The 22428-nt window shown below is 48.4% G+C and overlaps 1 protein-coding gene across 1 annotated transcript in view; it reads left to right on the forward strand.

The window, feature by feature from the left end:
- VWC2L (von Willebrand factor C domain containing 2 like) overlaps positions 1–12763 on the forward strand; it is a 55205-nt gene extending 42442 nt beyond the window's left edge. The window contains exon 4 of the mRNA XM_040604612.1: positions 10710–12763. Coding sequence (XP_040460546.1) covers positions 10710–10858 — 149 coding nt within the window. The 3' untranslated portion in view covers positions 10859–12763. The remainder of the gene's footprint in view (positions 1–10709) is intronic.
- The last annotated feature ends 9665 nt before the right edge of the window (positions 12764–22428 follow it).

The raw sequence follows: 22428 nt of genomic DNA on the forward strand, positions 1-22428 counted from the left end.
AAATACCATTAACCTAAAGCAGCGGGTAATGTACCACTTGCCCTATTTTCTTCAGCGTGCCCAGATCGGTTTTATTAGATTAGCTGCACCAGTCTTGGATTGTTAAAAACTGATTAAAAAGATCCATTCTCACGGTTGAGACTGCCAGCAGTTTATTATCATATCTCAATCCACAATATTCCTGCTGGAGGAAAACTTGCACTCTTTCTGGGCTTTAACCCTGGGAAGTGCCCAGTTTGGCATCCCCTGGTACTGGCTGGCAGCGGTGGCGACTGTCAGTCATTGGCACCGCTTGTGGCTCATCTCTCTTCTGCAGGTGCCTCTACTGAACGTGTGGTTTTCTCCGTATCTCCGTGCTGCCCTCCCCGCAGCGAGCTGTGCCAAATGTCTAATCTAGAGCTTTGCTGCTGCCCTGGAATGGGCAGGGCTGTGTCGGAAAGCAGACAGCACTGCCTGGCAATGGGCAGGTTGGAGGTGACCATCGACCTTGGGCTTGGTCTCCCATTGTCACGCTCATCCCACAAGCACAGCAGATGAAGAGAGGAGTGAGGCTGCAATTTTCGGCGGGTGCTTTTTAACTGTCAAAGAGCTGCTGTCTTTATTTAACTTGCTGAGTGATAATCTCAAGTCTGTCCGCACAGCTCAAATCTGTATCAGCGCTGATAGACGTCACCACTCCTAAACAGACTGCTTTTAAATTGCACCCATAGATCTTCCTTGCACCAAAACATTCCTACTCCAGTATTTAGTGATGCCTGAAGTTATGTCTCCACATCAAATTAAGTAACCGTGCTATCAATAAGAAGGAGTAATGCGGTGTATTCCCTTCTGGATGTCTCCCTGTCCCTCATTTGTTTGCTGCTCCTGATTAAGACGGATAACGAGCTATCAGTAATTTTCTAACTGCGGTGCAAAGCAGTGAGGATTAAATCAGTCTGTGTCACTGGGAGCCAGGTCATAATTTAGGGAACCTGAGCGGGTCCCCTGCATTCATTAGACTCCAAGGCAGCGGATGCTTGGGGATGTCTGAGCACAGCCTAGATGATGTGAGCATCTCTGCATGGGGAGAGCCAGGAGGTGATGTGGGGCCACCAGGAGATCCGTGTCTCACTGGGCTGGCTGAGAGCTGCAGGTGTGTTTTATCTTATTTATTGTGCTGGCTTCATTGCTGGCAGAATTCAGTGAAAAGGTTCTTGTTGCCCTGAATTTAGCCTTTCAGCTCAGTCTTGCCTTTTTAATGCGTTCCTTTTAATGATCTAGGGCTTGCTTAGAGTGAGCAACTTGGATTTAGGTTGGAGAAGGGTACTGCAGATATATATAGATACATACATGTATATTTTAATGCTCAGATTAAATAACTTTTAGACATCCTCAGGCACCCAGCAATGTGAATTATGGCTGGAAAAATCTCTCACGTAAATAGGGAGTGCTTGAGAAGGGCTGTTAGCATCGTCTTGAGAGGAGTGAAATATGCAGGAGTGATGGAGAAGAGCTGCAGATCAGCTTCGGAGGAGGTTAATTCTCTGGGGTAACAGTACGCAAGATTGAAAGCTGGTGGGTGCCTAGGAGATACCACCAGTTGACTGCAGGGAGCTTTTAGCCAGAGCCAGTGGGGTTTGTCCACAAATACAAAAATAAAAGGGACTCATTTTGCAACATCTTAGACAACAGAGCAAATCTGGGGGCATTTATTGGAGGTGCCATCTCTCACTATGTCCAGGTGGCTGGACAAGGCAGCAAGAGTGAACCTTCCGCCTTGTGGTCACCTCAAAGAGGTGATACCTGTTACCACAGCTAAGAGCCATCATCATGCAGTACTCTTTCTAAAAATGGAACCACCCCAAGCAGATGGTGGCCTTACAGAAACATCACTCGGTCTATCACTGCACGTATCCGTATTTTGGTTCCTTTCAGCAGAGAGGGCAGGAGGGGCATAACCATCTCGCTGGGAGCTATTTGCACTTTCTGTGCTGTTGAATGAAGACTGGAGCAGGCTGAGCTTCGGTGGGATAGCTTCACAAACCTCCTGTTCTTCCAGGAAAACACTGGCTGAAAGCAAATCAGCAACAAAAAAAACGCTGTGGGAAATGTATCTTTCAAACTTCCTTGGCTTTGCTTATGTTTATATATATACACACACACATCCCTACATACTTCAGGTCTATGCAAGGCTTTCTTTCGGGATTTTAAAATATCAACAGCAACCAAAAAAGAAGGGGCACAGAGCAATTCCTGAGCTTTTGAATGGCAGAGAGGCCGGGGGACTGCTGTGGCCACTGCTGGCCCTGTGCTCGCTCACACCTTCTCCCCAAAGCTTCCCATGCCTGCCTTGGTTTTCATCTCTCAGCTCATAGGGGAGGATAGGATAAAGCCCACACCAATTTCATTCTGGCATCCTCTCGTTCGTGGGCCTGTTGCCAAAGAAACCAGTGCTGCTTTTGCCTTCCCCCCACCCTGTTTGCAGCCTCCCCCACTGCCAGACAGAGCCCCCTCGCCTGCCAGATGGAGATGCCACATTTCTGGCAGCTGCTGTGCTGGGTAGGTCTTCCTCATACCCGCAGGATGCGATTGCCATCCAACAGGTCTGTTGTGGCATGGGGCGGGATTAGCAGACGATGGCTTGTTTGTGCTGGTGACCAACTTGCACCTACCCACACTGAAAACATCGATGTGCTCCAGCACACAGCACTTCCAAGCTGAGATGTGCAGCCGATTAGCATTTGGGGTGGCAGATGGCTCTGCAAAGTGTTTTGCTTATGGTGGCGAGGACTGACACCTCCAGCATCCCCTGCCTGCCTGCTGTAGGGATTTGTAATTTGCAGCGCTGAGACTGGCACGTGTTGGTAGACTCGACTCCTAGTCCCTCCCGAAGACAGAGCAACATCCAGATTTTACTGGGGGGGGGGACAGGCATTGCTGCAGCCTCCACGTTTGGGTGCAGGCAGCTAAGGAGAGTGTGTCTGCTGCTGGAGACAGTGAGTGGGCTGGAGAAAGGCTTTCAAAGCCTTGCTGCTAGAGGGGGACACTGACCTGTACGGTCCCGTTTCCAGCCCTGCAGGACCCCATGTGCAGGTTGCGTGGCGATGGACTGAGGAATCGCATGGTGTATGTATTGGGATGTGCAGGACGGATAGATGTCCTTCAACTGCATAGCCTGGAGGGCAAAGACACCACCTCCAGGAGCAGGGAGGAGGCAGAGCTGTGGCATACTCCCTTCCCTCCTGCCACCACCAAAAGCGATTAGCCACAGGCCAGGCACCAGACCAGGGCATTACCAGGGTGTGAATTTACCTCCCCCCGACATGCCATGGTTGTGGCAGCCCTGTTCCTGATGAACCCTCAGGCTTCAGCCATGCTTTGAGCCAGGGTCTTTGGCTTTGGCCTCTTTCTAACAGAAAAGGATTCCGGGGCTGTTATCTTTTGGTGGGCTTTCCATTCGCCCCTGCAGAGCATCACCAAAATTAATTTTCGGTAAGGGAAATCCCAGCATTGGCAACTGACTTCTTTATGTCTCACCTCCAGCTTCACCCGCTGCTTTCTCCTCCCCCTGGGGAGAGGAGGGCAGCCACTCTCGATACCAGGCAGCGAAAACAAGACTTCTTCCCTCCTTGACTCATTAATTAAAGCCACAAATTGAGCTCTTTTCTTGCAATCTGAAGCAATCACATAAATAGCATTGACAGATCTAAATGAACATCCGAAAATATCCTGCAGGATCAGCAGAGAGGAGCTGTGTTAACCTCCAGGGATGGAGGCCATCATTAAAAACAAGATGCTGTGTTTTCTTCCCCGCTGAGCACAGAGTTCAGCCTGGATATGGAGAAGGTCCCAAGGTGCAGGCAATTCTGCCCTCTGTGCCAGACCTCGGGCATCACTTGGGAGTTTGGAGAGCTGTCCACGAGCATCCTTGTGTGGGTTTTGGGGTGTAATCCTCTGCGGTCATTGCTCTGTGAGTGGTTGTTTCTGATGCTGGGAGTGCCAGACAGTGGCACTGGAGACCGGCTTATGGCTTGGGATGGTCACGGTGAAGACTGTGAGATGCCTGTTCTGTGGAGACATGTGCAGAAAAATCTGCCTTCCTACTGAGAAGACACTTGGCCACGTTCACTAGAAATGGCCCAGTTCAACACAGATTGCCAGTAGTAAATTCCCACACCCTGTTGCATTCGTGGTCGAGCTCCAAAAGCAAAGTCATCAAGTCTCATTCAGCTGAATGAGCATCCATGGGGATGTTTCAGGCAGTATCCATTCCTAAATACTGTCGGGAAACACCACGGTTTTCTGCTTATACCTTGCAACTTTAATTGTGGGGCACATCACACGGGAACCTGAGGGTTAGCTGGCTAAATTGAGTTGCTGTTTAGCAACTGTCTAAAGTACCGGTGCAAGGTAGATAAGCGTAGCCATCAGCACCTCACTCCTTGATGTTATCCATTGACTGAATAAGCTAAATTCTCTTGGTGTAAGCCTTAATATTTCCTAAAGGGATGGGAAGGCTATTAAAGGAGTGGCAGGAGACATAGCATTATCACTGGAAATACTTAACTGAGAGGAAAATACTGCTCATCACTGAAATCAGATGTTGTACCATGAGAAGTTCCAGCGAGGGCGATGAGCTTTGTCTGGTGCAAGATGCTATTCAGGGCAAATCTGAATATCATCGTTGGCCTGAAGTGATTTGTGCTTTCTGCGGTGCTTAACATTTGATTTCCTTTTATTGCTTCTTTGCACACACAAAGCTGAATTCAGAGCTGCTGCAAGCCACAGGCAAAGCTGGTGAGTTCACTAAAACCCACCCGAGAAGCAGCTGGGAGCAGCCGGCAGCCTGCAGCCCATAGCCCCCAGGAGCTGGGCTGGCGTTCGGCACCGAGCGACTCCAAAGCATCAGCGTGACACTGCACGGTGTTGGAGAGCACCAAACCCTAGGCTCCTGCTGACTGCAGCTTTAACTCAGCCTCTGTGAAGTGTGCTCTTGAATCCACAGTTTCCTCTGCATCCCCAGAGTTCTGTGGTGGGGACCGTGCAGAAGATGCAGTTTGTTCCATGGTCTAGGATGGCTGCTCCTCTTGCGTCTGGGCAGTGAGATTTTTCCAGCATGATAGGGAGCATCAGGTCGGGGGTCTTTTGAGTTTCTTTAAAGCACAACTGTGCCACCGAGTCCTGAGAGGACTTAGTCTTGCACCCATGGGTAGTGTTGCATGATGTAGCAGGTGTGCATTAATGCCCGTGCGTGGGGTTAGATGTTCCCTCCGTACCAGGGGAGCAGTTCAGCAGCACAACATGGGTCATCACCAAGGTATCTGGTCTTACACATGCAGTTGGAAAATTCACTGTCACTCTTCCCAAACAAGAAACCGTGTATGATTTTTCTACCCTTCTCCCACCAAAACAGCATCTGAATGTCCTTAATATATCTCCATAAAAATCTTCACAGTTGTTCTAGCAAACAGCCTGGAGTGCTGTGGTCTTTTATTATATATTTATATATATTTATTACATAATTAACTATATTAAGCAAAGCGAATCTTACAATTACATTGTCTATGGGAGCAGGAAACTTCTCCCATCGGTCTCCCTGAGCGAGAAGAAGAGGGTGATTACTGTTCTGTTTTCATCACAGCTGTGGTTTAAGATGCTTTTACAAAGACCAGGATGACAGCCCTTGCCCAAAGCAGCATCCTGTTCCTACTGCTTTTGTGATAATTAACTTTCCTGATGTGCTTGACATGTCATCAAATGTTTCTGAGCACCATCTTTCTTTGAATAATAAAAAACCTCACGTTGCTGTGCTGTTCTGTCTCATTATTTGTGATTTTTCACATCAATTTGGTAGATCCCAGTCTCAGCTGCTCCTCCAAGCAGCACAAAGCCACAGTGGGAAAAGCTCAGGACAGTCCCCAGCAGCATGGGGTTGGGGCACTGAGCTTTTGAAATGTTGGGAGGCTGATGGAAAAAAATATATTAGAGAACTTAAGGGAGTCTGCTTAGCTCTGCTGTAGAGCAAAGAAATGACTTGGTTTCTTGTTGTGGGACCTAGTCGTGACTTTAGGGGCGGCAGCTCCTCTAAGGCACATCACAAAGCCACATAGCATCATCCCCAGGTGCCGGATGTTATCTCCAGCAATGCATCAGCTGTTGGCTCTATAAAGCCTGAGGCTGCGGGAAGACTCCCTGGTGACTTGTGCCATTGCATAGAGAATGCTACTTGTCTGGGGTGTATTTTCAACTGAATTTCAGAAGTACAGTGTCCCTCTCTGAGGACATCTTTCCCGTGCCTTAGCTGCAGGTGCAATGCTCACAGCATCCCATTTTGGATGAACAGGATCCACTTTTCCAATATGAAGGTGGGAGAAGTTTAGATGGGGAAAAAAAGGTGCTGGCTTGATAGCGATTGTGCTGGAAAATTTGATTTCAGGCAGTGGGAATTTAAGTTGACTTATCACAAATGGAGTGTGGAAATTTTGCCTTCTATTAGAAATCCACATTTCTATAGGGATGGGAATAGCAGAGGCAGGAGAGAGGATGCAAAAATGTTCCGTCCGGCTTGCTGTGGTGTGCAAAAGAAAGCATTTTACTCTAGTAATTCAGAGGTGGCTATTTTGAGAGAATGCTGGGGGAAAACAAGGTCCAGAGCAGTGGTAGTGTTGCCCTAAATTAAAAGTACCAAGGACTGACAGAAGAGATGGATGTCCTGAAATGGCAGCAAAACATCACATAGCAGTGCAGAGAGCAAAGCCAGGTTTTCTCCATTTTGCTAAAAGCAGGGGAAAAGGAAAATAAACCCATTTCCTGTAATTTTTCCCTTGGTTCAGCCTCTGAATACAGCTCCTTCCTTAGGGGTGCTCAGGTGATGTTTAGCCGGCCAGCCCAGGGATGCTTGGTGCTGCTTCAGCAAGGGCTGATTTGGCCGCCCCCCTGATGCTCCTCTCAGCCTTCTGTCCTTATGATTTACCCAAAATAGCTGTCATTTTTCCTCTTACCCTCACCCAGCCCTTTTGGGGGAGGTGGCAGCATCCCAAGGACTTTCCGTTAGACACAGAAATGCTTGCCAGGTCCTTCCTGGCTCAATAGATGCCAGAGATCAGAGGGGCAGATTATCAGTGTTTAATTACTATTTTGCAGAGCTGCCCTATGTCCTTGGCCGGGGCAGGGACATTGCTGCTGTGGTGCTGTCCCCAAAATGAGTGATTCCCTCTCTGCCGGGGACCTCAAAGGTATGGGTGATGCTTTTAGTGCATGCCCCTCATCCATCACCTCTTTTCACCGTGGTGCCTGCTTTCTGCTTCTCAGCTCTGGGGTGGGGACATTAATGAGGGGCATTTAGCGTTTTACTTTTTTCCCAAATGATCCCCCCTGGGGAAGCTGAAGAGAGAGAAGGGATCTGGGTCACTGGGAGGAAGAGGAAGGGCAGCTGTGGCCATGATGGAGCTGCCATGGGATGGACAGATAAGGAGTACACAAGGAAAACCAAGCTTTTCCCCAGTTTGCAGTACCCCATCAGCCAGTCCCACCTTGCTCACCCTCAGCTGATCGTGACCCTGTGCTGTGCTTTGACCCTGCGGCGTTTCAGTGCAGGAATACACCCAAAACCCTGCAAGGGGGGCGCAGGGTCCCCAAACCCCAGCTGGCAGGTGAAGGTGGGCTCAGCTGCAAGTGAGAAGACACACCAACTCTGGTCGCCACAGCCACGTTGAACAGGCCTGCAGTGCTATAAATCCACCAACGTTCAGCACCCGGAGAAGGCTGTGTCTGGAGACCTGTGTGGGTGTCAAGGCAGCATTGGCTTCTCAAGTTAGATGATTAACAGGCAGCTACAGGGCAACTAGAGAGAAAACAATCTTCCCCTTTCCTTGCCATCCGAATCTCCAGAGGAAGCTTTTTGTTTAAATTTTAGTGAAAAGGGTTTTTTGGCTCTGGGAGCACAGAGGCTTTTGTGTGGAGGCTGTCCATCCTGGGCATCCCTGACATCGGCAAGCAATCAGAGCATCCTATTAAAGAGGGACAGGCCCTTACTTCAACTTTAAATACAGCTAGCTGCAATTATTGGCATTTTCATTGTTTGAACCCTGGACATTTGATGTGAGCAAATGAGCTGACCTGATGGCAAAGTCCACACTGGGCATCATAACACACCACCACCCACCAGCCTTGGTGAAGCAGAGAATTAAAAGCTGTGATGAAGAGCACAGGCTGTGGTGCAACCAGTGCAGGGACCCGAAAGCCATGGGAAGAAGTGACAACTTCAGTGGGTTGCCAGAGAAATACTGCAGCTGGGATCACAGCCTTTCCAGCCAGGATTGTGTCTTCCAGAGAGACACTAACTTCAGAAATCTTCAGCTCCTGACCAAAACAGGTCACAACTTTTTCAATCAGATGCATGTAAAGAAAAACACATATATATATGTGCAGAGTTTGGCTTTTCTGTATCACAGTGTGTCCTTGGCTGTTAACTCCTGGCTTTGAATCTCTTTGCACTGTGGAATGACTGAGGTTGGAGGGGACCCTTGGAGGCTGTCCAGGCCGAAGCCCAGCTCAAAGAAGGCTTAAATCCACCCCATGCCCGGTGCATTGCTCCTCAACTGCCAGCAGACCGGTGTAGCCTGAACTCTAGATCATCAACTGGTGCTGAATTTCCTTGTCTGGAGCAAAAGCCTGCTTCGTCCTGGCATCCTGACAGATTCACGTGCTGGCCAGGCAAAGGAGGAGGCATCCTCCTCCTTTCATGGAGAGACACAGACCTTCCCAGCACCACAGGGATCAGCAGCCCTGGAGTACACCCAGTCACCCCACATTCTGGTACAGGAGCCACCAGAGGCATCTTTCTCAGGCCCTTCTGTTGTAGTTTCATTAAGATGGATGTGAAACGTTGTGGTAGAGCTGATCTACATTTGAAGAGGCCTTTATTAAAAGGCAGGAGGTCACTTCTAAAGACAACTTTCAGGCACAGTTTGGCTCGGCAGCAACCTGAATTTTCTACATCTGGTTACATCCAGCCCTGTCAAACTCATGGCCTGGAGAGCTTAAACATAGGGTCCTGAGGAGCATCTTAATAAAGGCAGGGCAGTAATAAATCAGCACAATGAAATGAACAGTTCTCTGAGACTTTAAAACGTGACACCCCAGCATGGGATTGGCTACGGCTCTGTAGAGGAATTATAGAGGAATGAAGCTGAGTTAATTAGCATTGATAATACACAGCTGTGGGCTGGCTTCAGGGGCGGTGGGTTGGCTGATGTGGATAACGTGCAGCTGTGGCTGGTTCCTGCTAAGTGGTTAAATAGCTCTAAGGGGTATGAAAGAGGAGCCCTGGAAGAAGAGAGACCTGGAAGAAGCAGATGGAGGGAGGGAGTGAGTGAGCGAGCGAGCGTGCGTGCATGCATGCATGCATGCATGTGTGTGCGCGCGCGCGTGTGCACACACACACGTGCGCATGCATCCTGGATGTAGGAGAGACAAGGAGAAGCGGGGTGGACTGGCCTGAAGAGGATAGAGAAACAGCAGGGGCAGTAGATAAACTTTCGCATTAACCTGGTATGGGATGGTAAAAGCCTCGTCGCAGCTGGGTAGTTTTGATAGCGCTGTGACACAGCTCAGCCTATTTCCAGCTGCATAAGGACCCCATTTTCCCTTCCAAACAGACCTGAGCTTTATTTTAAACACTAACAACTTGCCTGTAATTTCATGTCTTTACACACTCATCTTTTGAATGCACTTCGTGCACCAGAGGCATAGATTAAAACTGGTGGCCAGCCGAGGGGTGACATTTTGGAGCAGCACTCGAGCCATGAGACACTTTTCAAACGCCTTCACGCTTCTCTGATGCCATGAATGCGACTGCCTCGATTTTTTTTTTTTTTCCATGTGCTGCTGGATCTGACATTAATTCCTGGCACTAACTGATGCAGGAGCGAGAGGGGAGGGGAAAAGGGTTTGCAGAGGGACCGCTGGGCAACGGGTATTTGTGGGGCTTTGACAAGGAGGAAAACAAGATCCTTGCTGACTTGCTGCTCAGCTTTGATTTTGTGTAATAAAGAAGCCAACAAAATTATCAATAATGAGCAGATTAAAGGAACTTGCCCTTGAGGAAAAAACATATTTTATCAGAAAGGTTGTTGGGGAGGTGAATTATTTTTGTTAGTTTGATGCTATAAATAATTTTGGGTTAATAGCCTGGAGCTGGTGTGGGTCCCTGGGGTTACTGGGTGTTCAGATGCAGCTGCCGTGGTCATGGGGGATGGATGGGCTCTGGTCCTTGCAGCTCAACACAAGCTCACCAGGCTAGAGCAGCGAAGGCCGGCCTGTGTCCTGACGCTTCTCCTCATGGTCTTGTCCATCTCACAGCCAAATTTTATGAAAATTAGTGGGCAACTGAGTAGAAAATCTGGGGGCACCGATGGGGCATCTGATGCCATTTGTACTAGAGGTTGGTTGGGTACAGAAACAGAAGGAAAGTTTCAAGGCCTTTTTTTTTTTTTTTTTCCCCTTAGTGCTTGAGGGCAGCCAAAACAATGAGACAAGTGAACAGCATGGGGCGAAGGCTTGGCACTGAGCAGGCCGGGAGCGTTGCTGGTGGTTTGGCAGCAGCTGCATTGTGGCCAGAGACCAGTAAGGGGCACCTGCCTGCTCCCAAGTGCTTCTAGCAGAGCGGCTACACTCAATTTAAAATCAAAAGAAGTATTTATGGCTATTACTCCCGTGTGTTTTTGCAGGTCCGAACTGCTTTGCAGGAACCACGATAATTCCCGCCGGCATTGAAGTGAAGGTGGACGACTGCAACATCTGCCACTGCCACAACGGGGACTGGTGGAAGCCGGCGCAGTGCTCCAAGCGCGAGTGCCAGGGCAAGCAGGCTCTGTAGCGGCAAACCCCCCTGCCAGCAGCACCGCCGGCCAAACAACCCGCTGATGATGATGACTATGAAGATGACGAAGGAATGGCTTTGACGCTGCCCACGCGTCCAACCTCCTGCCAGCTGCAACAGGGTCACCAGCAAAACCTGCGAGGGTTTCACACAAGCAGAGATTTTTACTTGCGGGGAAGGGTCTCTCTCTCCCCCCACCCCCTCCTGCTTTTCTCTCGCTTTACACACTATGTATCCAGTATCTACTCTGCTTTTGTAATTACCAGTGCTTGATAGGGATGCAGTGGTCAGATTTGGGGAGGAAACAAGAAAAACTGCCCACACAAGCTGTTGGACTGGTGATGCCTCTGAGATGCCAGCCAATTCACCGCTCTCACTTTCTACAATGTGGATCGCGGGTTTTTCACGTTTATTTATTTAAAGTTTTTTTGCTATTGTGAAATATTTTTTTTTTAAGCCTCTTCCTAAGCTAGGATCGTCGGGGCAATACAGCTATGAGTGAAGCGATGAATCATTTTTATCGTGTCTATAAGGGGAGGGGGCCCATTAAGGACAGGAGGGAGGTAGATATTAAAAGGGGAAGAAGGGGTTAAATAAAAGCCCAGCTGGAATGTAACTTGCAGAAGGACCAAGGTAGATGCACAGGTATACGGCCGGACACCCGAGACACAAGCTGTATCTGTGTTACACTTTCTCCACTGAGTGGGGACAATAAAGTCGAAGACACCAACACCGTCACCGTGACCTTGATCGGAGCACAAGCCCACACCGGCTGCACGGGCAGGCAGGGCTGGCAAGCCAGCAAGGCTTGGCACGGCACCGAGAGAGCAGTGTCTTACCTGGGTTGTCTCTGTGCGATGCCCGGCTGGGGCAGCTGCGGTGGAGCAGAGGGAGGAGGGTCCCTGCTTTGCTGGCAGCACCGCTGCTCTTGCTGGAGCCAAGGGCATCATTTCATTGACTTCAGCAACAGTGGGACTCAGCCGCCATGAGTCAAAATTAAAATATCTGATCCACCCATCACCCTTAGGGAGGTTTCCAGAAACACCCCATCATTGTGCCAGCACTGAACCAGCTCAGCTGGTGGGTAAGAACTTTTGCTGCAGCGCGAAGGAGCTTCCCTGGCTCTCCCCCAGTCCTGGGAGCATCCGTACTGCTGGGGATAACGCAAGGCAGGGTGCGTGGGCGGCTGGGGACAGGATGGCTGAGTCTACGGGAATGGGCTCCTGGTGTAAAGGGTCTCTCTAGAAAGCATCTATGTGCCTGCCTGCCAAGCGGGGAGGTCCTGCTGGTCCCTTTGGCTTTTTCAGCACCGGCACCTCGTGTTTTCTCAGGCTGCGGCTTCCAAGCGATACTGTGAGAGAAAAGCCACCAGTGTCATTTCCCTGCTCTGCCCTGCCCAGGTGAGCACAGGAGCCTTTCCCATCACTGTCCATGCTTGATTTGCTGCTTTTTGGTCATGGCCATTGGGGTGATAGTGCTTACTTGTTCAGACTTCAGCCCAGCTGCTCTTAACAGCGGTGGCAGCAAATCCTCCTTACAGCATCCTCCACCGAAGTTGATCAGCCTGGTTGGTCTCGGTTTATGCACACTGTTGCCTTTATATTTTTATTTCTTCCCCATTTTTGCATTTTACTGGAGGGCAAGGGGTAGGACAGGCACTAGCACAGTGATTGCCATACTTTGGCTGAGCATTGGCTTCCTGCGAGTTGAACTGGTACCATTAAAGAAGTCATCACCACATTTCTTTGTAAGCTGTTGCCTGTCAATGACTATCTGGTTTCAAAATCTTCAAACAATAGTGTGCCTGAAACTAGTGAGAAAAAAAAATTCTGTAAAAAATGGGGGGCTGTCTCGAAACAATATTTGATGTGTAAAAGACTATATTATTAAAAAATTATTTTGTTAAATATAAAGTGTGTGAACCAGCAAAAAAAATCCCAAAATTACATATTTGTGGTGTACTTTACTCTGCTGATCATCATCTCCTCCAGCTCCCAATTCCCGAACCTGTCCCTTGCTCCAGCCCCTGACTTGCTGCAGCATTGGCGAGTGCAGCACTGCAGCCAGGGTGGGAGGCGCGGGTGGAGCCTGGAAATAGCCGTGGAAGTCCTACGGATGGGATGAGTTGCCCACAGAGCTCCTCAGCAGTAAATCAGTAACTCAGCTTTACTTTGTCAGAAGGTACCTGTCCAACCAGGATTCCCTTCTGGGGAGCTGTCGTGCACCCGTACAGCTCCTGTGCTCTCACTTCGGCTTCCATCTGTTTTTGCCCTTTACTGGTGCCATTTTATATTCGATGCCATTTCCTGAACATGGAAATTTGCTTTCAGTTCACAAACTCCATTTGGTACCTCCAGATGCATCATTATTTACACTGATAAGTAGTTACTCTAATTAATTACAGCTTAATTACTGTAGTTAATGTTTGTACAGTGCTTGGAACAAGTACAGCACTATACGTGCCACATATTATTATTTTCTTCATTATTAATTAAGCACCATCTCCATTCCATGCTGCGCTACTTCATTACTTCCCAGGGAGTCACAGTAGCACCCTTATTCCCACCCAGAAGCACTTTACTCCCGGCTCCCACCAGGATGCTGCGGTGCCAGTGAGAGTGCAAAGAGCAGTATCTACAGTGAGTGGTATTGCTAAGCAACATAGGAATACTCGGGGATTTTTTTTCCCTTTACCCTTTCAGGGCATTGAATCTAAAAAAACAAACAGGGGGAAAAAAAAAAAAAAAAGCTCATGGCAGGGGGATGCCCAGAGGACCACGCAGGCTGAGCTGGAGCATGGTTTGGGTGAAGTGAGGGGGAAGCCCTGCAGATCCTATCACAGAAGTGTCTGTAAGGGCTCCGTGAGATGCTGGCTCAAACTGTAGAAGGGATTTGATTCCCCCAGACCCAGTGGCGTTAGGCGCATGGTCCTGCAGAGGGATCCTGTGGCTCTTGGGCAGGGCGAGGTCTGGGGTCACAAGGGGGAGTGATGGGCACAGATCGGCTTTTCTGGGGATTTATGTGGAAGAACCTGGGGCGCTCGGAGCAAGAATCCTGAAAATCATTGCCACCGGCTCAGCTTCATAGCAGCCCATCCCAGGCCAGACAGGATGGTCCAAAATTGAAATCCCATTGAGCACTCTCCAGATACGACAAAGTGTTTCAGCCTCATCTCCATCTCCTTCCTTTCTGCCTTTTTTTTTTTTTTTAATGTTTTAGTTCATTTCTCCCTTTTAATTAATCACAGCTCTGGGCCAGCCAGACCCATTAACTACTCTTCTCATTTAGACCTTTCAGAGATGCAGTTGCAGATGCAATTTAATTTGTTGACCCATGATCGATAGCAATTAATACCATCTCTTTAATCTTGTTGAGAGGTTCGTCTTGGGCTTCCAGAGGCTGCCATCTCAAGGGAAAGGTGTCTGATACATATGTTATTAGATGGGGGAGCACAACCTGCGCTGCGGGTGCGTCCCTCCTGTCCCCCCCTGGGCTGACACTCTTGAATATACAAGAGGTTTTGTGGGAGATGGAGAAAAGGAGAAGGTGGGCAAAGGTGAGGGAAGATGCTGAGGGATAGAGAGAACAGCAGGGGGCTTGGTAGGGCAGAAAGTAGGGGAAGGTGGGGTCGATGGGTTAGAAAGATGAGGGATAATGAGGACAGCATGAGGCAAGATAGAAATGATACAGCTGAGGAGACGTGGCTAGAAAAGGGAGCCAGAAGGTCTCAAATTGCAGCAAAAGAGCAGGTCAGAGGGTGGATTGCTTAGAGGCAGCAACTTCAACATGAATAACAGCAAATTTTGCAGAAGAAACACACCCAGAGCCAGAAAACCAATCCTTCCTGCTGACGTGCTTTACATCCAAGTCTCACTTTGATGGGATGCCACTTTTTGCCTGCTCCTCCCCCCCCCCCCCCCCCCCCCAAGTGCAGCAGCTGTGCACAGCCTCCCTCCTCCTCCCAGCAGTGGGAAAGCCCACCCCGAGAGCATTGCCTTTTCCCCATCCTCATTAATATGCCATTACCCCAGATTATTTTATAATTACAGGATTATTTCCTGCAAAACCCAGGGGGAAGCTGTCTCAGCTCTGGATCACCTGCAAAGCATCAGCAGGGTGATGTTACTCTCCCCCAGGAGCCTGCAAGGCACACTCAAAACCAGATCAAGGAGGGACAAACCTGGACTTTGGGTACTCTCCATCCTACCTTCCCACACAGACAACTCCATGCAGTACCGGGATGCTGAGCACCAGGGCTCCTGAGTCAGCAGCATGTAACAGCTTCAGTGGCACATAATGAGTGAAGTCGCACCTGACAGGAGTGTCCGCTGGCTCAGCTGTCCCAGCCAGCAGGGATGCCAGATCCGTGGCAGCAGCCCCTATTCAGCCACTGCTCTGCAAATGTAAAGGCAAAGAGCAAATCTTCAGCTTCCAGCACAGCGTGAGCAATAATGCGTTTCTCTTCAGTGGCTCTTAAAGAGAAAAGAGGGCCCATGTGAATGTATAGCAAATGAATGCCTTTTATATAGCAAAATTACATGGGTTTGCAACAGCAAGTCAATATAGAAAATGAAAAATTTATCAAAAATTCACTGTCCTTTGTAGCATGGAAGCTTAGCTTTTAGAACACAGGTAACAGAGCACGTGGAAAGGAAGTAAGTGTCTGTATTTATATATTTAATATACCCTATGTATTTATTTATATTTGCATATATATTTCCTACATTTTCAGAGTGATTTTTTAAGGGAAAATATCTTTTTACCACGATTAACTTCAGTATCTAAAAGAACTCTTCTCTCAGAAGATGCCAGTTCATTCCCCCACTCAGGTAAACTCTTCCCACATGCTCCCAGGAGAGCCAGCAACACCCCAGTGCCACAGGCTGCAGCGAGAGTTTTGCATCCAGATATACCCAACGTTGGATAATGTCCAACATGACCCGTGACACCTACTTCCCTGTCAACATAGGAGCTCTGGGAACATGACTATTCCAGTTCACACAGTAAGGTGACAGAGATCCTCCAAGTTCTCCTTAAGAGGCTCCTCAATGCACAGGACTTTGTAGGATGACCATTAACTTGGTCCACCCTCCAATCCACGTAGACAGAAGCTGACTCTGAAAACCTGTTAGCCACCAGGGCCGCAGATTGGCATCGGAATAAACAGCAGAGGAGCACAGAGTAGATGGTTGGTGTTTTTTTCCAGCAGACCCACAGAGGAAAAAAAAGCACCTGAGATGCACAAAAATCCCTACAATGTATCATCTTGTGACCCTTGGTCACTGAATAGCCCCTCTTTTGGCAATTCCCTTCCCTGTACCCACGGACATGCGTGCCGACAGTCCGTGAATGGGGAGAAGGCAGGTCAGCACCAATATCACATAAGTCAACAGCAATCAGAGGCCCTGGTGTAGCCAAGGGATCCGTATTAAGCCGTGTAAAATACTGTCTGGGGGCTTTCTGTGCTTTATGTGCATAACCAGCCCAAGGCAGGGAGGAATAAGCCATCGCCGAGACGTGGCATACTTCTGGACACAGGATGTGCAAGCCCAGGCAAAGGGGTAATTACGTGCCAGAAAACTGGAAGGAAAGACGGAACCCAACAAGAAAGCTGGGACGGGCTCCTTTGGGGTGGCACAGAACTATATACAGTGCCCTCCCTGCCGAGGCCAGGGGATGGGTGATGGTGGCATCCATGCGCGCAGCCAGCCTCATCTCTTGGGCAGGCAGCCAGCTGGGTGTTATCAATGGCTGCTCAGCAAGAGGCAGGCTAAGCCTCTCTTTTCCCAGGGAGAAAGGATGAAATGTCCTCGGACCACGCTGGTCCCTCTGGTGTCACTAATTAGTTGTGTCCCTGGGAGCCACCAGTCAATATTTTCTTGGCACTGGGCTTTCCACAGAAGGCACCAAGAGGGTGGTTAGAGTAGCACCAAGAGACGTTATCTGACAGTTTCAGGGCATCCTGCCCAACACAACCTTTCTGACCCTTGGCTCATGCAGCATCCCTGGTGCCGGCACCCATGCCTGACCCCATCGGAATCCCAGAGCTGTGTCCTCCATGCCATGCAGAGTGCTTTCTGCTCACCTGGCCAGCATGGGGCTCAGCAGAGTCCCATGGTCTCTCCACTCTCTCTCTGGCCCAACCAGCCAGGTGAAAGGACCCTTTGCTGTGTGATTTTCTCATGTTCACTCAAGATACAGGAGACGGTGATCTGGGGAAAGAACGGAGAACGAGAAGGTGCGAGCCTGAGCTGTTAGGCTTGTTTCAGTGGGACAGAGCAGGATTTCAATAATAATTAATGCCACTATTAAAGATGCTCGTTTAGATTATAAGGCATCTGGTGCTAGAAAGGACACAGTCAAGGTATTTTTGGTCATTACAACACACACAAAGTTTCATGCTGCTGTTCTCTTTGTAGTGATAACCCATAAAAGCTTGAAGAATAACCGCCAGGCCACCCTCCCACCTGGTTATCCATAGGGATTATCCTGTTACTCACATAGATTATCCCTTCAGGTACTTCACTGGTGGCTTGGCTCTGTGTTTGGAGAAACAGCCAAATCCCAGCCTGAGGGGCTTTGGAAAAATCATGTGAATCTGGAGGCAAAACTCCGAGGAAGCAGGTGAATAAATGGGGCTCGCCAGGCTTTACATCGTCCCTCTAAATGGTGCCTGATGATTGGAGTGGCGACTGCAGACCGTGCCTTGGGGTGGGCTGCAAAGACAGAGCATCCCGTCGCAGGCGCTGCGGGCAGTGTGCCAGGTGCTGGCGTGGCTGGGGCAGGTGGGATCCAGCTTCCAGAGCTTTGGGTCCTACCTTGAAGGACTTCAGAAGAGGCTGCAATAAAGCCAGGGTGAGGCGTTCAGCTTGCTTGTTGAAAAGCGTTGCCTTAAGTGTTTACACCATTCTCAACATGCCATCAAGTACTTCGTAAATAATTTCGGTTTAATAGATAGGGACCGGTGACCTTTGCTCTTTTCATTAGTTAGCTGGCTTGATGGATGCAACCTCTGCCTTGCACGGACAGTTTTCTGGATTTCCTAGGGCCCAGCTGGGTCCCTATAATTTAGCTGTATTTGCTGTTTCTCTCGGGGTTTTTTAAAGGACAAAAGCTTTGGGAAAGGGAAGAGATAAAAATGTGAGGAACTTGCTCTCCCACAAATAATCCACTCCCATACGTGCTGAAACGCTCATTTTGCAGTCCATTAAGCTCAAGTTAATGCAGGTAGAGTATGTCTGGCATCGAGAGGATGGTAAAGGTTTCGGGATTTAATTTTACTCTGTTGAAAAATCCTACACGTTCCTGGCTGGTGTCGGTACTTCTGCAGCAAAGACAACAGGCCCCGCAGGAAGCATGAGGCCAAGGTTAAAGCACTTCTAAGTCAAGATGCTACGATACCCAAAGAAGCGATTTCCCATTGTATTGCATATCTTCTGGCACTTTATCGGCATGAATAGAAACTGCAAACGAAAGGGGTGCGTGGGGACCCATTGGAGCTGCAGATGGCTTTACATTTCCCCTAACTTTCTCTGGATTCAAGGTTATCCTCCTGGCTTGCTGCAGGCCTGTGCACTTGGGCTAATTGCATTTCTAAACAAATAGTAGCACTGCCCCTCCTCACCCCGCCAGCGTGAAAAGAAAGCAAATGGAGATGTGCCTAGAAAATAAAGTGTGTTTGTTATCATGCTGTGAAGGTCCACGGGATATTTTAGCCCTTCTGTTTTTGCTTAAAACATCCTAAATCCCACTGGTTTTGTCACAGCATGAAAAACAGCAAATGGAAGGAGGCGCAGGTGCCTCTGGCAAGGGAGCAGGAGGCACATAGGAAAGGACAAACCTTAAAATTTCCCTGATAGTGAAAGAGTCTCCCTGGGGTGGTGGACAGCAAGGGAAAAGCGGAGCTATCAGCAATGCCATGAGGTGGAGATACCAGAAATGCCATGAAGCAATGAGGTTTCCCTGCCTGCTCACTTGGGTGCTTGAGAAGATACAAGGCTGGTCTCCGTCTGGCTGGAGCCTGGGGACCGAGGCGTCATTTGCAGTTAGTCCCACCTCTCACCAAAATTGTTAGCAGCAACCTGGGCTCCACCCTTCTAGCTCCGAGAAAGTGGATCACAAACTCACCCAGTGTTTGTATGCTACCAGCGACTGTGATGCCCTGGAGCAGAAACACGGGAAATTTATTCTGTGAAACCATGTTCAGAGCAGAAATAAGAAGTTGCTGAATGGGAGACAAGATCCTGAGGAGTAGGGCAGTGTAGAAATAGAAATTTAGGTGGATGCATGTCTGAATCTCTGACCGGTGAAGCAGACACACATCCTTCCAAAGAGTTATCCTAGCAAGGAAGGTCTCGCTGGCCAGGCCTGGCCCGTCATGCCTCCAACCTTGAGCAGGGCAGAGAGGGGACTGAGAGAAATTCACATGCGCCACAGGCTTGTTTCATCGTTTTGTCAGACACGCTTTTCAAATAGCATTACCCAAACAAATGGCATTTGGGCTTAGTTTTTGAGACAGAATGAAAACACTTGTAAGAACATTAACACATAGCAAAGATTTTTATGTCCATGTGCAGGGGCAACAGTGCTGGAGCCTTGTCCTAGGGAAACCTTGGGGTGTCACAGCCTTTGTTACCATTAAAGAGAAAAGAGAAAATGAGCAGGTTAGAAAACATGAAAAGGAAGAAACATGAAAACTGCTGAGCCACATTCCCTTCAAACAAGCACAGATTTGGACTAGAACCTGATCTTGGAGATGGTGTAGGGGAAAAACCTGGCATCATGCAAAGATGCTACATCTAGCACCAGTGACACCAGAAGTCTCTGGCCGTTCCCCAGCCCCAATACTAATAGCTCCGTTCACCAGGGGAAATTATTCCCATGGGTACAAGCAACAGGCCCCTCAATCAAATTTTCTCATATCTATTCTGTGATAAATGTACCTGGATTAACAATTTAGTGCTGGTTAATCTGCGCCACTTCTCTGACCCTGGAAACTTGCGCCTTTTGCGGGTAAAAGTGAACTTGGTGCTCTTCCAGATGCAGTTATTCGGAGTCACAGTGTAACATTGAAGTGACAACACCTGGAAATGCAATATCAATAGGATAGATCACAGCAAAAACTGGGCCAATTCAGTTATATTAAATTAGGGCACAGCCTCAAACCCCCAAAGAGGAGCGGCTGGTATAAAAGTGATATAACTAGCAATGCAACGTATTATGAGCTTTATTCTTACTATTTTTTATTAACAAATGTTTCATTCTTCCCTTGCTGTGGAAACGCCATGCGATAAAGGCTGAGGGCTTGCTTACCTGCAAAATAAGAGCTTTGTTACTTGCTCTGAAATAGATCATTTACAACTACAAGCAGTATTAATAAAGTTCACGGATAGCCAATTGCAGGGAGCTGTGCTTCATATCACTGTGAGCGAGAGCTAACTTTGGGAAGGAAAATGAAATGTTAACCAAAAAGCCATTTCCAAGAGAAATAGTCTCACTGTACACCATCAAACTAACAAAAGCACGCAGTCATGTAACACAAGGAAATTCCTCCTCCCTCTGGTCACAAATCATTTTTACCCCGTTTCCCTGTGTTCCAAATCTCAGAACACAATCGCAGATCTATCCGTTTTGTTGGTGAATTTATGCGGCTCTTGACTCACCTACTTCTTCTCATCTCAGTCCTTTTTCTTAATGAATCACAGAAGCATTAATTAATGTTTAAGAGGTGGATAGCAGTTTAATTTTTTTTTTTCTTCTGCGGGTCACTCAGTCAAAGGTGGGCCTGTGCTGTTTGGTTGTAAGTGGAACTCCAGAAGTGGAGACCAGCTACATTTTCAGGTTGTGCTTTACATACCCAGCGGGAACCATTTTAATATAAAATTTTAAATGAAAAGAAGGGACCTAAAGAAGCACCAGTTGCCAGAACAAGCCCAGCCTTCACCAACTGCCCTGCAGATGCTTTATAAGTTAATTTTTTTTGTGGAAAAATCAAACTTACTGCAGCGACCGAATTGGAACAGAGCTCTTCTGAAAACTTGGCTTGAGCATCAGCTCACTGGCTGTCTTGACAGCAAATGGGACGCAAAGTTTGGAGGTGGGGGCTGCTCTTTGGTCTCAGTGATCAAGGGGTAGAAGAGATCCAAGGTGGACTCCTGCACAGCTTCCAGCTGTGGGAAATGGCACCAAGGTCTCAAGAAGGTGGGACACAGGTGTCCCTCAGCCATTGGTACATCCACAGGCTCCTTTCGCCTGGCTTGTGTGGAAGCAGGTTGAACGTTCACAGTAAACAGCTGTATTTTATGGGTTCATATACAAAACTCAATTCATTACCATTGAAACAATAAAGAGTGAGGGCTTAGCACTTCTGAAAAGCCAAGTTTGTGGAGTTTTCAAGACTGACATCCTGAACTGAGATAGAGACAACCAAAGGACCCAAAGTAGTTTGATGTGATTTAGTCAAGGACTGGCACGGGCAGGGCTGGACTCTGGGTGTCTCAGGACCCTGTCCTCAATACCAGCTGGCAGGGTGAGAGAAGATGTACAACAATAAGTGCTAAGAGTAAAACCAACGCAGAGCTGCTTCAAGGCAGAACAGGCTACCTCTGTCTTCTCATCAGATAAACCCTTTGACAGACCCTCCCAAGGCACAAATCACTCTGTGTGTGCCATCTTTCTAAATGAAATGTTGCTACAATAACAGATCTCAAGTGTCCCCTGAAGGCATGCTGTTCGATACTTATAATCACTTAATAAACACATGAGAAATGGCACAGTACAGCCCTACATAATCTATGTGCAATGATCCTTGGTGACAAAGTGTAAGTGACCAAATCCCTTTCCAGGTCTAATGATATTTTGCTCTAGTAAGCCAGTGATATATCTCATATGGCAAAAATAAAGCACTCATGCATAAAATTAATACAGTAAGCTCTGAAGTCATAAAGCTTTCAGTCTGTGATATATTAGATGGGAAAATGACTAACCTGTAATTCAAGTTCTTTCGGTGCCTTATTCCCGACAGGTTGTAGGGTCACCTAGGCATTGCACGATCAAACAGGGCCATTTCACAAGCATATGAATTATTAACCAACCAGTTAGGAAGCCCATTAGGGTCATGTGAATAAAAAGCCCTGCGAGGACACAAGTAGCATCTTCCTCTCATAGAGGTCAAATGCTTCTGCTCTTTCTAAACCTGCATGAGAAATCTTACAGCAAATCACTTCCATCCATTGTGCTCCCCTTACTCCTTCTAGAAGGGTTCATGATGCCACCAAAGGCGCTGGGTCCAGGTCTCCTTACTGAAGTAGCTGGGGCATCTTTCTGGGCAAGTTTCCCGTAGCAGAAATAGAGCTCCCACAGAGGCCTCCAGTATAATTGGGAACAACTTGCTAAAAATCTGCAAAAAGCATGACGGCAACGTGCACAAACAGTCTATGCCACGCACTGCTCCCAGCACCACCACCTTGTTTCTCCCTCCTGTGAGCCCCTGCCACATATCGCGCACACCAGCCACCCCAGTGCAGTGGCAGACCGGCCGCTGGTTGTCTCTGGGGGGCTGGACCACG

The sequence above is a fragment of the Falco naumanni genome, chromosome 8, assembly GCF_017639655.2.
Source record: "Falco naumanni isolate bFalNau1 chromosome 8, bFalNau1.pat, whole genome shotgun sequence".
In the NCBI taxonomy this organism is placed as follows: Eukaryota; Metazoa; Chordata; class Aves; order Falconiformes; family Falconidae; genus Falco; species Falco naumanni.